The sequence below is a fragment of the Colossoma macropomum genome, unplaced genomic scaffold (assembly GCF_904425465.1).
Source record: "Colossoma macropomum unplaced genomic scaffold, Colossoma_macropomum, whole genome shotgun sequence".
In the NCBI taxonomy this organism is placed as follows: Eukaryota; Metazoa; Chordata; class Actinopteri; order Characiformes; family Serrasalmidae; genus Colossoma; species Colossoma macropomum.
In genome coordinates this window covers 35,886,953-35,905,332 of record NW_023494803.1, presented here as the reverse complement: position 1 = coordinate 35,905,332, position 18,380 = coordinate 35,886,953, and the positions used below count along the sequence as shown (strand labels likewise).

The window sequence follows — 18,380 nt, the reverse complement described above, 5'->3', positions numbered from 1 at the left end:
AAATGAAGAAAAAGTGAAGGGTTTTTGTGGTGCTACATCTTCTGAAAATTATACATGAATACACTGAAAATACCCTGAAAGTATTTGCGTCTAATTGGGGTTTGTGGGATGCGGAGCAGCAGCAGGTTAGTCATCCAGGTTGCGGCACAGAGCAGCCAATCTGAACGCACTCCAGAATGGAGATGGTGCTGAAATTGGCTCACTGTGTGCTGTGTCATACAGACCTGGCATCTTGAACGTGTCCCTCTCACAGCGCTGCCATCTCTTATCAACTGCTTTCTGCTTAATATGCCTGCAGGCCTTTCCGGAATACTTGACAAACTACTTTATAAACGGCTCCTTTATATAAAGACTGTATGTACAGATACCTGTGGCGTGTTGCCGCTTCTGGCTGACTCTTCACACTAATGTTTGTCTGTGCTCATCATGGTCAATTACATCAATATTGACAAAGCGCTGCTTTTTCATGTCACTTTCCTCTTTTTCCATCCAGCCGTGATTATTCAGGGGAGATTGTCCCGGTTATAAAACATAAAAAATTAAGACTCACAAGGGAAAAGAACAGTAATAAGATGAGTTTTTCTGTGTATTTAACCTACATTTGCTTCAAAGGGTTCTGGCCTGTGCTGCAGTCATGACAGACTGTAGTTCAGGACTTACTCTCTTGGGGCCATTTAGCATAGCATCTAATTATGGGTCGCATTTCAGTACTTTTTTTAAAACGTCCTTTACAACTTTCACTTACAAATTGAAAGTGTATCATATCAACGTTTCACAAGTGGCCCCTCACATCACAAGAGAATGAGGAGACCGTGAGGAGTGGATTTTTTAAATTGGAATGTATTCAGAGCCATTCAAACTCTATAATGAACACATTTTTGAAACAGGTCTAACCATGACGTGCATACATTTAGAGAACATTTGCTTAGTCTGGCTATAAGCTTTGATTTAGGACTGTTTAATTTGTTGTTGCTAGCTGTGTAGCATTTAGCTTGCTAGCTAGCATGCTAGCAGAGTTAAACAATCAAGTTATAACAGCTGGAGTGGTTTGCTACATAAATCTCAAATCGCAAATTGGATGTTATAGTTTTGAAATATTTTGTAATTTTTAGTTTTTTTTTATTAATATGGTTTATAAGCAGCTTTGTCTGACATTTTTTGGGGTTTAGGGAAGCAGACGGCAATTGTTCCCTTAAAGGAATAGTTCAGTGTCCAGCTATGAGGCTAATATTGCTAAGAAACACTAGAAGTCAATAGTCATCTTTTCTGTAAACACATCCCCAGAACTTCTCTCAACCTGCTCAAACCATATCCTGGTCTTCATTAAAGTCGCACACACTTGTTGATATGGTTTTAGACACAGTACAACTTGCTGTGAATTTAAATAAGTTTAATGTAACGTTTTAGACAACAGAGGTGCTTTGCTGAATTCTGACCTCTCTAATTGTGCATGCACATTATGCAGGCATATGGACACTGCTAATTACGTTTGAGATTTCTGTTGTTTCTCTTTATAAATAACAATTAATCTTGAATTTTCAAACTGAAAATATATGTGTTTATAAATAGAAACAATTGCAAATGTAATGTATGATGTGTGCACAGGCAAGGGGACATCAGACATCAGACAAACATGCCTAAATGGCTGCCTACTTGCTGAAGTTTTTGTTTGTTGTTATAGTTCACAGTAAGTCATATTGTGCCCTAAACCATATTGACATGTCTGCACAATCTTAATTGAGATCTGGATTCAGTTTGAGCAGGTTAAGAGAATTTTTGGGGATGTATTTACAGAAAACATTGGGGTGACTACTGACTTGCAGCATTTGTTAGCAACATCAGACTCATAGCTCCAGTGTTACATGTCTTGCCGATGTCTTGGCTGAATGACTATGTTTGGGATGAGTGGAAAATTGTGTTAAACAAGATATGATAAAAAATGGAAAGAGTGGATAGGCTCCCCTTTTAGCTGGGTTCTGTGGCATGTAAAATAACCTACTGAATGCATTGACACAATGATGCATGCTCATTATTCTACAGGTAAGTATGAAGAACTGGTTAAGTTACTTCATAATCGTAAGACTGATAGAGCTGGCAACAGTAGACTCCCTCCATCAAATACCCATCAGCAATAATGTTAGGCCATAATACATGACGGAGGACAATCAGTTAAAGCACTGCTATTGTTCACTACGGGTAAAAGGAGGCATTTTTCCTCGATCAGACCATTATCTTCTTCAGGACAAGATATGGGGGCTATAATATGGTTGTCTCACACACAGATATGGACACACACACACACACACACACACAGCAAATGACCTTGCCCTGATCAAGACTTCCATGTCTCTGCAGCACTAACCCCAGAGCGTAGCTCTCAGGAATGATGATACTGCCCTTGCCTGGTGGGCTGTAAACTGCTGAGACAGGCAAGATGGGTTGCAGAGACAAAAGGGCCCACAAGAGAAATAATACTATCTGATCTGACGGTTCACAGCTTGTAATGTTCTAGAGTAAGCACCAGCTTAATGCTTTGAAATTTTTCTTTACGCCTTCTTACCTCAAATTAATGCTGCAGTAAATAGAAGCGTGTCAGGGATATTTATAGTACACTTGTATGGCTGAGCATCGTTCATCTTCTAAAATAACATTTTAGAGAAGGGTTAGGGTTGCTTGTGTACAGGATACAAAAGCTCTCTGGACCAATTACGAGCAAAAACAACTGTTCAGAAGGCTTCGCCAAATACGTTTTTCTTTTCCCAGCGTGAAAACTTCCATAACAAGAACACAGGGTGGGAGGTGTTGCAGAATAAAATAACAATGCACAGATAGAGCCATCTGCTTTGTGTGTGAGGTATGCTTTTCAAAAAGTGCATCTAATTTTCATTTTTAAATAATGTACGTGTTTTTTTTTATATGTCTCATCTTAAATGTAACATACGCTGCAATTACTACACATTATACATAGGTCAGACACAATTATTATATAATGCCCTGAATGCAATTATTTAAGCTGATTGCAATTATTTTTACAGTTTGTTTTGACAATCATATGTTTACATCTTAAAACGGCAAAATATGTGAAAGGGAGCACTTGCATCACTAAAAAGTTAGGCTCAGCCCATACCTCTAATGTACTAGAATTTATTAAACCATTTAATGGGTAAGTTTACATGCATCTAGTAATAGATAGTAATAGTAGTAGATTTCTGCAGTTATCTGATTATTCAAATGGTCAGGTAAACAGCAGACTCTGATTTCTCAGATTGAAGTAAGGTCTAGAAATCCGATTAAGAAATCTGATAAAGAGAGCTGGATTTTAGCTCAGTAATCAGATTTCTCAGTGCATGTAAACACTTACTCTGATTTCTTTCGTATTCCTCAGTCTGCACATGTGCGAAACAGACAGACCGGAGACAGGCAAGCAGTGTTGCCACAAGATGCAGCAAAAACACTTTTGGAGCAATGCTGAAACCAACTACATGCTTGACGAAATGAAGGATTTAAATATTCTAGATCATCATCTTCTAGATGATGCATGTTCATATTTTCAGGTAAAGTGGCGCAATGTTCAGAAAAAAAATGTCATGGCATGAAAATTAAGTTTACGTTACGTTTAATCATCATATAATAATCAAATTTCATAATCATGACAGGCCTAAATATAAGATCTCAGAATGAACAAAAACCTGACTTTTAAGCTTTGATGTTGTGTGTACAATGGATTCTAGAAAAGGGCCTGCAAAAGACCTTGAAGGCGCATGTTTATGGGCATGCAAATACAAGTCAGTAATTTTCAAATCAAGTGTTCACAGAGGCATGTAGCAGTGAGATTTATTGCCCCTTTTCCTTATAAATCTCACTTCCACATGTGCTGACGTGCTCCACTCAATTCCACAGTAAAATTGCTCTGCATGTGTCATGAATTGATCATCAGCAACTTGTGACAGCTCAATTCACCGAGACTACACCATTAACTACTGAAAAGCTATGTTCTTAAAACTAATTGAACTTCAAAGTACCTTAATTACTACCCATCCAATTATTACCTTTCAAACAGTGTGTCCAGTGCGACCTTGCCAGGCAAAGACTACTGTGCTTGTGGAATACTGATAAACAACGAATTAGTAAACAATAAATAAATAAACCAATTAATAAACTTTTTGCAATATTCATGCACTTTCTAAACATATCCTTGTTCCAAGCACACCATTTTTACAGACTTCAGTATAATTAAAAGTAAACAAAGCAGACTCAGCTGTAATCTGGCTCCATGCTCTCCTGAACTAATTATGAGCTGCGGCCAACATCCAAAGCGCTTCATTTTAAATGAGGTATTTTTAGATTTAACCTTGGGACTATGATATATTGAGAGAATGGTGCCACAGGCTTTCAGAGACATTGGAATAACTTTCATATACTCCTGATACCTCGTTTGACCCCATTTATTTGAATGGAACCCTTCTGATACCAGATCTGACCCCATTTATCATAAACGGGTCTCTAGGTGGTCTGGCCATGCAGCCAGTGCCACGATTATGTTTTTATTCTATTCTATATTCTGTGATATTTTTGTTCTTGTGATGAAATTGAGAAAACAATACCCATATAAATTTAACGAAATTTCCAAAAAAAAGGCATGTTTGACAGACTGCAATGCCAGGCAGCACTGTCATAAGAATTTTAAGTGGAGACCTCTATATTATTAACACTTTATTTATTTATTTATTTTAGACTACAGGGGCCTGTATGTGGGTCCACATTTCAGTTTTGCACTCAAAGTCTAAATCTGAGGGAAGCAATTCGGCTCACTTTAAAATAAAATGCAGTGTTAAACAGTGTTAACTCAGTAGTTTTTAAATTATTTTTAGCAGTTAATCCAGAAATCTGGAAGTTCTGCAGCCCCCTCAGCAACCATACTTCCCACGTGCATGAAGACACCAATATAAACTTAACACAGCAGAATATAAACTAATATAATGCTATGAAAATAGCGGTAACGGTTTATTTGGTGTGGTCCTTAAGTAACACGATCAGTAACACATCAACAACATATCAGTGAAGTAGCAGTAGTGAAGCATCTGAATACACTAAAGTAAATATCTTGTAGATGTTCTGTTGATACATTACTTACATTAAGTTGCTACTTCTAATGTCGCAAAACCTAACCTTACCAACCTTACCCAAAACCTAATCCTAACCCTGGCCCTGATCCTAACCCTAACCTTAACTTCAACCCAAACCCTAATCCTAACCCTGGCCCGAATTCAAACCTCAACCCAAAACCTAATCCTAACCCTCATATGTTGCTGACATGTTACTAAGAGTCTGTTGAGGTTGTTTAATTTAAAGAGACCACTCAAAATAAAGTGTCACCAAAATAGCGTGCATAATAAAAGTGCATTCACTTATATATCAAATGTGAAAGTTGAAAAGTTCAAAAGAATGAAAGGATCAGAGAATAAAACTACATAATGGATGTAATATATATATTAATTATTAATAATATATATTAATTTATTACTAAAATAGCTCAGAGTAGCCTAGTAGAAGTAAAATTAGATCATATCACAGTTTCACTCTCATCTCCATATTTTTTTATGAAAGTGGTATTGTGATATCTCTGGCTGTAGACATGAAAAACATCTGTATGCTCCTCCCCTCAGACGCTGGAGGTGGAGCTGATGCAGGCATTACTCAGGACACCCAGACAACCATCTGTTTGAGGTACTCCTCACTCTGCTTTCTGATCGATCTGTGTCATTAATCTGTCTCTGGCCACTTTCCACTCTTGCTGTGTATGTGTAAATACGGGGGAGGACAGTGCAGCAGCAGCAGTACTTCAGCTCCCACGCCGCTGTGTCACGTCTGCCTCTATATGCTGGTCAGAGGCAAGTCAGAAAGCGTATGGCCATCAGTGCTGTGAAGCTCTGCTGGCCGGTCTTTGATGTAGAAGCTGCTGAATTGCCCTTAAGCCCTGTCCACAAAGACTTACTCAGATGTCACAGTGGATATTAGGGATGTGCCATACTACAGATTTTCTTTTTGATCTGATATGAAGTAATAGTTATATAATTGAACTGTTATACATGTATAGACAGACACTGTATGTCAAAAAATATCCATACACCCCCACTAATTAGTGAATTTGGTTGTTTTATTGCGCACACACAGCTTGTAAAATCTCCATAAAAAGCACTGGCAAACAGCCTAAGATGCTCTGGGGCAGCTGCACATGAGCCTAAGTTCACCAGGCCTAGTGCCAAGGTTTGGGTATATAACCGCCCAGCATTCGGCTGTGGAGCAAAGGAACTACGTTTATTGGCCATCCCAGTGTTTTCCCATACATATGCTGTTCCTAGGTAAATTCTGTCCTATTTTAACAGTTTCCAAAGTATTTTATTTTGTTATGAATAAGGGCATATTTTATGTAACATAAAGGCTGCTACACACACGAAGAAACAAAATATATGGATGTATTTTTTTTTCGCATCAAAACTATACAGACTGGACGTGACGTGATTTTTATTATTATTATTTTTTTTTTGGAATAACGCTGTATTCTTCAAGCTGTGAACAAAAAAAAAAAACAAACAGTCAAAACGTCAAAATCAAAAAGATCAAAAAGATATCCTTAGCTCCTCATGTAACAGGCAAACTGTGACACTGAGCAGGCTACTTTCCATTTTAGAAAAGTGAAAGGAAGGCAGAATTTTAACGCCTCATTCAGGAGCTGAAACTGTTCTTATCTCTGTAACTCTGAGCTGCATTTGGAGATGCAGCACAACGCCTGAAGAAGCAGAAAGTTCTAGTTGCTGAGACACAACTGATTCATCAGCTTGGCTGTCCCCATGCCAACATCAGAGACGAGCAGTGATTGGTCAGTAGAGCTAATGTTACCTGCGAAAGCCGCAAAAATGCAACAGAATAAAATAATGTTGCATTTTTTGTTGAATAAATCACAAATAAATCACACAAATAAGTCGCGCTCAGTGTGTAAAGGTCTTAAGGCGTAATACCAGCTGCATGTGTTTTATGTCTTTTATTCTATGCTGCACACTTAGGCTATGTTCACAATACAAGCCTCATTGCTTAAATCCGATTTTTTGCTCAAATCCGGTCTCTCTGACACAATGGTTCACACTCGTTTAGGTAAGTGATTCAAATCTGTCTTTAATGTGGATGAACCGGGGTCCTGAAATGACTCGTATGCGTATATCCTACTCTGTAATGTCACGTGAATGAATCTAATTAGCAGAACGAGCCTTCTCTACGAAGATGATTAACTCTGATCAGCTCTCATCTGTTCATTATTAGAGCGAGACAAAGGAGAAAAAGGTGAGATGTGTTGCTTTTCCACAGTTTACAGGCTTTAACTTCTGTTCGGCGCTGCTGCCATGGTAACACTGAATGACGGCAATGACGGCACGTGCACAGTTGAAAAAAAGCACACAAATTCCGATCTGAGCGTCACATTAAGGTCGCATGACCACGAATCGGATACATATCCAATCTAGGACCACATATGAAAGTGGCTCAGGTCAGGTCTTGAAAAGATCAGATTTGTGTGTCCACACAGCCCTGAAAACATCAGATCTGAATCACATTAGGGCAAAAAATCGGATTTGTGCCACTTCAACCTGGTAATGTGAACGTAGCCTTAAGGCACATTACAAGATAAAACACTGTTTCTTATATATGTCAAACCATACTTTAATATACTTCAATATACATCACCTTATTTGAATAGCCAATTAAGTAAAAAGAATACTGAGATGAGTTTTGAGATCTGTATATATTAGAATAACGTACTCTGAATGCAATCAAATCCTCACGGCAATGTACCGACATCTAGCACAAAGCCTTATCAGAACAGTAGGGGCTGTTACTTCTGCAAAGGGGGGGTGGGAGAGACACACACCCTCTAGTGCTGCACATTTATGTTTTCCACAAAGCACAAATGGGCTGCTCAACTATGAATATTTTGAAAATGTAAGCGATGAATGTGTTCAAAATACATTATCTTAATACAGAACACAAAAGGGGGAATGTTTAATTAGATACAGTGCCAGAGTCGAGTTCAGCTCATTTAAATTCCTGCAGAATTACTAAAACAGGCGTATTTTCAAAAAGATGCTCCAAGACGGGTTTTGAGTCATTAGCAGTCATTATGTAAGCAACGTCTGCGGTTAAAGCCATGTGACTGGGCAGCCAGGTGGGGGCTCAGAGTGTGATCCATGACAGAAGAGACCAAGAGAAAAGCGGCCCGGGGCGTACGGCTTGGCCAATCACCATGGACACAAGCCTTCAAGGACGACTACAGTCACTCAATGTGACAGAACAAGGTGCCTCGCAGGGGTGAAACAAGACTGCCAGACATAAACCAAGCCACATTAAAAACACTCCTTGCAGCATGTCAATATCAGTTAATGCCCACGATTATAAATAGACCCACACTAAAATATTACAGCTAATTTCTTCTGACCTTATAAAAAGGGATTCAATGAGGAATTAAGCAATCTGAGCATACTAATTCATCCAAACATGTACGATAATGCACAATGCAATGCAGCCTAATTCTAAGAATTATTGTCTAAAAACAGTTCCACCGCCTCAATCCATTTAGTTTGATGAAAGCATGACAGGAGACTATGTAGAACACACTGTGTGAGGCAACTAAGGCCACTCAGTCTGCAGATTTCCTCCAAAGCCTTAACGAATTCTTTCACAGCTGTACAGCAGCAGCACTTTCTGGGATAATCCATACCTGCCTATTTGTAGCTAAAGCAACACTGCATAACAATAGCACAAACGATGCATGCTGTAATTTACCATGAGGAGGACAATGACATAGAAATGATTCACCTTTACAAATTACAGAGACTAACAAAACAATTAACCACCCAAAAATGACATGGTCTACTTAATGAGAATTGTAGGGGTCTCCCAGATGAGCGAGTAGCAGCTTGCTGTTGTATTAAATGTACGGTCGCTTGCTGTAATGTGTCCATTTCAGGGAAATCTTACACAGACTCACTTTCCAGGAGTAAATACACTGCGGCAAAAATGATTCATCTGAATTTAAAAGTCAGTGTTAAAGAGAATTCGGAGCTTCAAAATGGCTGTGTTCACATTGCTAGGTTGATGTGGCACAGATGTGATTTTTGTGATTGTTTCAGTTCCGATTTAGGCCATTTTCACACATTACTGCTGTCAGAACAAAACCTCGTTCCCCAAAATCTCCATTTTTGTCGTTTTTTAGTTTTTGACATTATTTGAAAATGCGTGTCGGCCTTTATATTGTGAGTAAATTTCACAATGCATGGACCAAAAGAAACGTCCCACAATTACCTGGAAAAATGTCTGGTTCCATTGACTTACATTAAACGTAACGTAAGTAGTTTTCCTTCTCGTGTAAACTTATAATTTTGGACATACAAGTTTTTGTTCCGACAGCAACAATATGGTAAAAACACACTGAAACTGACAGTTTCAATTCCGATTTAGGCCCTTTTAACATCTGATACGTAGCCGATGCAATGCAACCTCAGTTTAAACAGTCAGGTTGTTGTATCTCCATTTTGGCACCGAGTTTGCCCCCTTTTGCTAGCATTCTTCTTCTTCTTCACGGTGGATAAATGAAAGGAACCTTACCTTCTTTTCTCTGTTTGATCAGCTTCCATTTTTTTCACTCTTTTCTGTAAACTTTGTTCAGTGTGGTTGTTTTAGTGTCTGCTGTTTGTACAAGTTTAAAGTAGCAGTTCACTCAGTTCATTTTGACGTTGTGTGAAAGGAGTCTGTTAATTATAAGGAAATATAATGGATGGCAGATTCATGGCCATGCAGCATTAATAAGAACCGTCAAATCAGAATTCATGTGTTTTTATCCACTGCACACACGCACATACACCATCATTATTCCGTTTCAGCAGTGTGGCAACAGCAGCTAACGTGAAGTTAGCTCAGTACTGTTCCATGATCCATATAAGAACAGTTTTTAATATCTCGTTGCATTAATAAAGAATTCAATTGAACTGTTCTCTCATAAGTATATATATCAAGTATTTTACAATGGCTTTAAACGTGGCTCAATCAGAATTTAGAACCAGAAATACCTGTTTTATAACAAATTCTAATGGGTGATTTTTGGCTTGACAGTCAATGATTTATCACTGACTAATGTTGGTCAGTTATCAGTCAAAGGAATTTGCCATAATTTGCTTCACCGTCCATGACGCACCTGAACCATTCACATGACGTTATTTATTAGGATTTGCACAAGCAGGTCGTATCAGAACACATGTCGTTCACACTAAAGACAGATAAAGTCATGTGCAAAAGTCTGAACAGCCCAGGTAAAATTACTACAGGGAGACTTAAATATGGCATTTTCTGCAAACATTACTGCAAACTTCTCTGCTTTTGCTGAATTTAACATATTGGAAAAAATATAAAATGCATCATAACTTGGGCACAGGCCACATTTTATGTTTTATTTTTTTCCAATGCGTTAAATTCAGTAAATAAACAACAACTGGGAATTAAAATGTGCAGAAGTGTGTTATCTATAGAGAATGTGTTCAGTTATTTTCACTTCAATCAAATCAACCAAATGTAATTTGCAATTTTTTGCAAACGACTGTATGGGTCACTTACACAAATGAATAAGAACCATCACAACACAGAAAGACTGAATCTGGGAAAAAAGAGAACTCAGCAATAAGGCTTGTAATATAGGCTTGTAATGTGACTCTTCCCTTAATAAGCAGTCTCTGCTTGCAATAAAACAGCTGCACAATTTATCTGCAGCACCATTTGGATCCAAGTGCAATATTAACACTGCAGATCTAGTGTGCAGTTTGCAGACTGTCCCTGCACAATGCCAAGTAATAAAATGCAGGGATGGGCCTACTTTATGTGAGATGGAGTTGGTGTCTCTATTTCAATGTGATTTGGCATCATCAGAATGTCCTTTTATCCTCTGCGCAACAGCGCTGAACAAGACACAGCTGTCATGTATTACTTAAAATGTATGAGCATCACCACTAAATACATTTTATACATACAGGCTACAGTTACTCTGAAAGCGTTACATGTTTGTTGAGAAAATATCATGCTTTAGTTAAAATCTTCAGAAGAGAACATAAAATGGTTTTAGTATGTGAGGGTTTTTTTGATAATTGAACAAAACAGCGTAATGCAAAATGAAGTGAACTAATGAACCAATAAATTACATTATCAACACATTTGATTTAATAAGGCAGCATTCGTTTTCCGTCCTTTAAAATACCAACTTTCAGACTGAGTATGTAAGACAAGGCAGTGCAGTACAATTAAAATGATAAGCCAACAGATTTGCACAAGTGCTCGTGTGTGGGTCCCAAAGCAAAACCGCATTGGCCAACACTGGTTCACACGTGGCAAAACACCCCAGTGTATGATGAAATAATCATCGGTGCCATTTGATCTAAGAGAATGCACAACCCGTCCCACTTTCCTTCTCTTCATCTCTCCATTTTCAACTCACTCTGCTTGGATTAAATATTTACAGATGAGGGGACTGTTTGAGTGAGAGGGATTTCTCTTTCAGGGGACTCCTCGATCACCCACAATCCCCTGGTGTTCCCCATCAAACCGCTGCTGTTACGCAACTGCCGTAAATCAAACGAACAAGCCTCTAATTGCAAATGCAGCAATGCAGACATTGCTCTTATTACCATGCTGCATGAGAGCGCTGCATGCCAAATGCCCAGCAGGCATCATTATGTACAATATGTGTCACTATTTCTGATGCCACATCTAAGACACAGGCTCAACACGGCCCTAATGAGACACCACCCACTGCCAACATGTGTGAAGCGAGTGGGCTAAAAGGTGAAGAGGAGTCTAAGACATGAAAAGACAAAACACTCACATCTGGTTTGGGTACAAAGGCACGCCCGGGGATGGTGAAGCAGTTTTTAACGGTGCTGAGATACTGGGCCATGACGGAGAGGCGGCTGCGCTGTCTGCTCCCAGTACTGGCTGTTAATCTCTGGAAAGGAGAAAAGCAAAGCATCACTGTTTCTGTAGGGACACACACAGGGGAGTGCGGTACGATGATATGTTATCATTACTGTGATGATTACATCACAACACGCTTTTCTGAATATACCATGGGTATCGCCAGTACTTCTAGAATACTGATCAACTGCATGTGTAAAAAACAAAAAGACAGCTTTAACCCTTGTGTGGTGTTGATGTGTTTGTTACTCAGTGGTCTGGTGGACCCACATTGTTGGTTTTTTAAATCAATACAGCCATAACAATTTACGTAAAAATAACAGATGTTCAAAATATCACAAGTGGAAGGCGTAGGGTTCTCCTTTAGCAGCTGTAGCCAGTCAGCAGCCTGTCCACGTAGGAGGAGAACAGAGTGAAGGGACACAGTGAAGTCACTGAAAATGTGTTATTTTATATGTTCTTCACAGAAAATGAGCAAAGGCCAAGGAATCTGGGGTTGAAATAATAATAAATCACATAATTTTTTATTTTGGTAAACATTGAAAATGGGTTCGACAGACCTGAACACCACACAAGGGTTAAACCAATTATAGAGAGCCTGTAACCAACAGCAGCCAGTACACACCCGTAACAAGGGCCTTATGCTTGTAAAGACATTGGTTATATATAGAACCAAGATGACTCAAGGAACTATCTAAATGTTTAAAAAGGTCTTTGTCAACTTAAGTGGTTCTTACCTAGGATGGAGAAAGTCTTGTGTATGGCTCTTTAAAGAACTGTTTAAAAATGGTTCTACATAAAACTACAATGGGATCCACTGCTGTTACAAGTCACAGCACTGTGTACTTTGCTAAGAGTGTATAATAACTGCATATAGTTAGATAATTGAATAGTTTAACCGTTTAAATCGCTGTACTAAATCATAATGGCCTTTTTCTAATACAGTAATGTAAAATTGTAAAAAGTGTGAATAAAAAAAAAGTTAACATATCCATTATGTAAAAATGTTCAAGTATCATTTCGTTATATTTTGCCGTATCTCCCACAACTTAGAAAGCACTGTAGAGAGGGAAGCCTCTGGTCCCGGTGGAAGTTTACTTTTCATCCTGGATACTGTGGTTCCTGCAGCAAGTGAGCTTCAGTAAAATGTCTCCAAGTATCGCTGATAGACTGGTGAATATAATACATGTGAGCTTTCAATCTCTTTACATCAGCAAGTAGTCACTCTCAGTAGAGCTGACAGAGGACTTAATATGCTAATGGGTGACTCACAGCTGACTATCTAGCTTGTTGATGTCACAGACATCAAGTACCACAATTCTCATGCAAAATTAGTGAACACAGTAGTCAGTTTTGTAACAGACTGTACAAGTAAACAGAAGTAAAAAAAACGCTCAACCATAATTCAGTCTTGACCAGTTTCTGGCAACAAGCTTAACAAGTATCATCAATAGCAGACTACAGAGACAAAATCACTGAGCCTCATTCACCAATATCTTCCTATATGTTTTCTTAAATTTGTTCTTGAGAAAGGTCCCAAGAAAAAGTCTATGTCAGATTCATGACGTGTTCTTAAACCACAGAACTGTTCACACCTTTGTGCTCTTGAGTGTGTGTAGATTCTGTTACTTGTTACCTAAGAACAAATCCCAGATAAGAAAACACTGGTGAATGGTAGAATCTTCGTAAAAACTGCGTAAGTGGGTTTTAAGAAGAAATTTCTTCTTAGAAACGGTTGGTGAACGAGGCCATTTGGTTTTTCAAAATGTTTTTAACAAGTTTTGATGAAAACAACAATTTATCATACATGTAAATATCTGTAACAGTATTACTTGACAAAGCCCTGAGTTTATCCGCGTGTGATGTCGGCATTCATCAGCACTCACACCTTTCAAAAGACTCGAGAGTTTCAATATCACTGCAGTCGTATCAAAATCATGGAAGTCAATTTTCATTCAATTTTTCTTCATCGTTTGAGCAAAGCAACTGTCCTGTACAGGATGAAAAAAATTCACGAATGGACCTGAAATGTAATGTCATTATACTAACATAAAAATTAATGCGAAATTAAAAGTTAGAAACGTATTTACCTTCCCCTGTCAAGTTATCAGTTTGAGGATACATGGTTATGTTAATACAGTGTCGACAGGCTGTTGACAATAGTTTGAAAAAAAAGTCTAATTATTATTAAATTATTATTAAGACACATTAATGAACATGATGCTGAGTGAATATGCCAAAATTATTAAAAAAAAACTTTTATGTTAACAAAAAACACCAAACATCTTACCCAGCTGAAAAGTAACAACAAGAAAATTCACATTTCCAAGGAAAGCAAGGTCTACACCCTTTTGTCGGGGGAAAGGGAATTTCACCTTCAACTTTTTTAAAATTTCTGCATAATATAGTGGTTAAGATGTAAACAAAGCCATTCAGAGTGGTTTGATGTGAAACTCTATAGAAACTTACTGAATCAGATTTGTTCACAGTGATTGTGATCGTAACCAGATGTCTGAAGGGTTTAATGTCTTCTTATTACATATAATGGTTATGTTTCAGGTTATGATGCCTCAAACAATGTGTTACAATAGTTTTGAGAAAAGTTATTTCCCAAAATTGTATGCTTTTAAATCCATTCATGGCAAAGAGGTACATGCAGGGCACTGTAAGGCAAAATAGTCCTCAAAGAAAACTTCTGATTTACCACTATTTTCCCACCAGTACAAACACCCAGAAGACGCTGGTTGTTTCGGGAAGTAAATAAAATGGCTATATTTGTGCTTTAGGCACCGTGACCCCTGGTTCCTATCACCACCACTTTGTTTACATCTCAACAGTTAAATTATGCAGAAATGTTGAAAATTTGGTGGAATTCCCCTTCAAGGAGATGCTACAGTTCTAACTCACCTCTGCTACTTCTTTCTGGAAGGTGAGTGTGAGTCTCGTGCGTCCAAACACGAACGGCCCACTTCTGCTAGCCATTTGCTCCAGCCATGTAATGATGAGTGGAGTTGAGACACTGAAGGGAAGGTTTCCAATGATGTGCAGATCAGGAGGCTCTGAAAACATTCAAAACACACAGCGAGCCAAATTACATGCTTTCCGTAACTTAAAATTTTAGCAGTTCACTGGGTGAAATTTAAGGGCAACTTCAGAGATTATTAATCTTTTCAACATGTGAACAGCTGATAACTTAAAGAGACCACCTAAACATGCTGTTATCATTTCCCCTCTTTAATATTCGTGCAGAATAATACAAATCTCTTAAAAAATCTCTTACCATCTTCCCATTTCTTGGCTATGTGTGCTGGGAAGCCCTGGTCCATTCTGTATGTGAGAATATCGCCACGGACTATCCTGACCCTGCCTGGGGCAGCCTCAGACAAGAGCTGCTCAAAAACACACCATACGAGAGTGTCATTTACATACAAATTACTTTAATTAGGTTCAGACAACAAATACAAGTCATGTAAAATAAAATATCTAAGTATGTTTCAGAAATGAATCAGAAAAACACTGAAACAAATAATCCTAAACAAAAGCTGAATAGCAATTTCATTTTCATGCAAACACTGCAATGCAGAGTGCTATGCAGACTGACACGGTTCAGACGGATGAGATGAAAACTAAAAGAAGCAGAAAAACGTAGGAATTAAAAGCAGCCAAAATGGAATGAAATGATCCAAAGATGAATGAAAATTAAGTTAAAACAAAATAAACACCTTAAGACAAAAAATTAGTTGGGCGGTAAGACGGTTGTACTAAACATTCATTATATTGTTATTTAATAACCTCTAATCCAGGTATAAAGCGTTTGTCCTTCTCCACAACCAGCAAATCAGCTGCTCCAGCGTTGAGGATGGATCTGGTGAGTCCTCCAGGGCCAGGCCCCACTTCACACACGCATGCGTTCTTCAGGTTTCCTGCCTGCCGGATTATTTTATCTGTAACAACATAGTCCACGTAGACTGGTTACTCTGCCACCTTCCACCATATTGATAATTTCTATCATATAGTTCTATGAGAATCAGAAAATGCACCTTTTATCCTCTGTCTAACTGCTAAGTCCACATTAGTGTCTAAATGAATCTGTTACATTCAATATGTCTTAATTGTCTAATCAAGACTAACATTTATTGTACCCAAGAACATGTTTCATGTGTGAATTTCCTGTGCATTCAGCAGCCTGCCTCACCTGTGAGCCTCAAGTCAAGGAGGAAGTTCTGCGAGAGCTGCCTCTCTGCTCTGAGGTTGTACAGCTTTATGATTTCTCCTATGGTGGGGAGAGGAGGCAGGCGGAAAGAAGCCACTTTCCCAGACGCTGCCATCACCTAGACAAACACAGCAAGAGACAATCGCCGTAAATATTCAAAAGCAAACAGAAATATTATATCACCGCTTACATTCTTTCATAGATTAATGTAGATTTGAGAAATTAGGTGTTTCCACATAAGTGTCTTTAAATATACACATCTCAGTACATTAATTACTAGGGCTGCACCGATACGAGAATTGAAGAGATGTCAATAGCTTTCATGTACGTATCTGCCGATACTGAATATGTAAACAAACATCGGTTTGAAACAGGTGTGGGCGATATTACAATATTATATCACGATACTTAAAGACAGTTTCAAAATAAACAATGCGCATCATGATATCCTGACACACTGCGCCACTTTGTGCCACATTCAAAAACTGACATCAAAAAGTATATTTACTTCTATTTATTTGACACAGTATTCTGCACTAAATCCTATTAAACAGGACTAATTATGCTGTCTTTGTGATGAAACATGCAGTTGGTCAGCGTTCTTTACGTACAGACGATATCCATGATATGCTTGGAAAAGTGATCAATAATAATAAAATATCATAGTATCACCTGCCTAGTTTTAAATATCAACCAAATATGAACATCTGTCTAATGCTGATAATCTTCTTTAAGCATTTGTCTGCTGATACTGATATGATTCTAACGTACATAGTACTTTCATACTTATTACTAAAATACACTGTCTTTACTCCTTGGATTTTTCTTTCTCTCTCTCACATTCATGGAGGAGTGATATATGCGTGAGTGTGTATATATAAATGTGTGTGTGTGTGTGTGTGTGAAGGATGGCTGGTTCTTTCCCACTGGGTGCACTTGTCACGTATGTTGTCAGATGTAAAAAGTGACAGAGTGCAGAGGTCATAAAAATTCTGGCGTAAGCTTTTACAAGATTTTTTCTCTAAGGTTTGAGAACTCAGCACATGAAACTGCTCACTTTGCTGTTCCATTTTAATTGCTAAATAGATCAGTATTACATCTTGAAATTATGTTCTTTATTACTGTCTATCTAATCTTATCATAAGATGCTTGAGTCATTTTTATTTTCTGCAAAAATCACAAATTCACCATTAACACAATCAAACCCACAGCTCACTGGATGAAAAACCATGGCCTGTGGCGACATCTAGCGGCAACAGCAACGAATTACAACTCTAAAAATGGTACAAAAATAGACTGGCAGCTTCTTCACACCACTAAATAAAACTGTCCTGGTTTATGAGGCTCTCTCACGTAGCCACTCTATGAAAGATGAGATAAATGCTCTTTAAGGAAACAGAAAAACTGCGGTGTATGGATTTGAGAACAGTATTTGCTTCCCACTGCAATGTGCAGTGTAAGATAGCAGGCTAAGCTAACCAGCTAAGTAAATTAACTGCAAAACAGGGCGCAACTGTAAATGCAGGCCTTGGATCTTTACTTAGGCACCTAAACAACAATAAGCACACATATGTTTATCATAAAAAACAACATCACGCCACAAACTGAGCTAAACTGCAGTGTAACACGTTTTCTCACCAGCGCCGTGCTCTGCTCTTCCTGTTATGGAGGAGGTTTGACCACAGCAGGGCCACGTTTCGTCCAATGAAAATGCACGTATTGTCGGAACAACCAATGAAAACTCGCGGGGGCGGGGCTTATTTTGCCCTTGAAAGCTCCCTACAACCCAATACTGTCATTGCAGTAACGCGTTTAAGCCAGCTGTGGCGCTATTGCGTATAAAAGATAATTAATTTAATAACAACTGAAGTTGGCAATGTGAGGATTAGTTACCACACGTAATGAGGTGCAGATGACATTAATTAGAAAAATAATCTTTTATATTACACATTAAACTGTAATCTAATGAGGGCTCTTGGATCAGCCCCAGATTTATAGTCTGGTTTATTCTATGTATTTATAATGCAGACTTTTTAGCCTCTATTTTTAATGTGACTGATCTAAATTAGTTCTAAACATTTCTAAATGTTTTTAAATAAGTTAACACTAAATGTAGGTGTCTGTCAAGTCACATTAGTTCAATTTATATTGGTGCTTAAATGAC

The 18,380-nt window shown here is 38.2% G+C and overlaps 1 protein-coding gene across 1 annotated transcript in view; it reads right to left on the bottom strand.

Annotated features, from left to right (window-relative positions):
* The window catches only part of tfb1m (transcription factor B1, mitochondrial), a 30,844-nt gene extending 12,948 nt beyond the window's left edge, over positions 1-17,896 (bottom strand). The window contains exons 1-6 of the mRNA XM_036592698.1: positions 17,855-17,896; positions 16,199-16,334; positions 15,796-15,947; positions 15,284-15,392; positions 14,911-15,062; positions 11,915-12,034 (exon numbers count right to left, since the gene is read on the bottom strand). Coding sequence (XP_036448591.1) covers positions 11,915-12,034; positions 14,911-15,062; positions 15,284-15,392; positions 15,796-15,947; positions 16,199-16,331 — 666 coding nt within the window. The 5' untranslated portion in view covers positions 16,332-16,334; positions 17,855-17,896. The remainder of the gene's footprint in view (positions 1-11,914; positions 12,035-14,910; positions 15,063-15,283; positions 15,393-15,795; positions 15,948-16,198; positions 16,335-17,854) is intronic.
* Between the last annotated feature and the right edge of the window lie 484 nt (positions 17,897-18,380).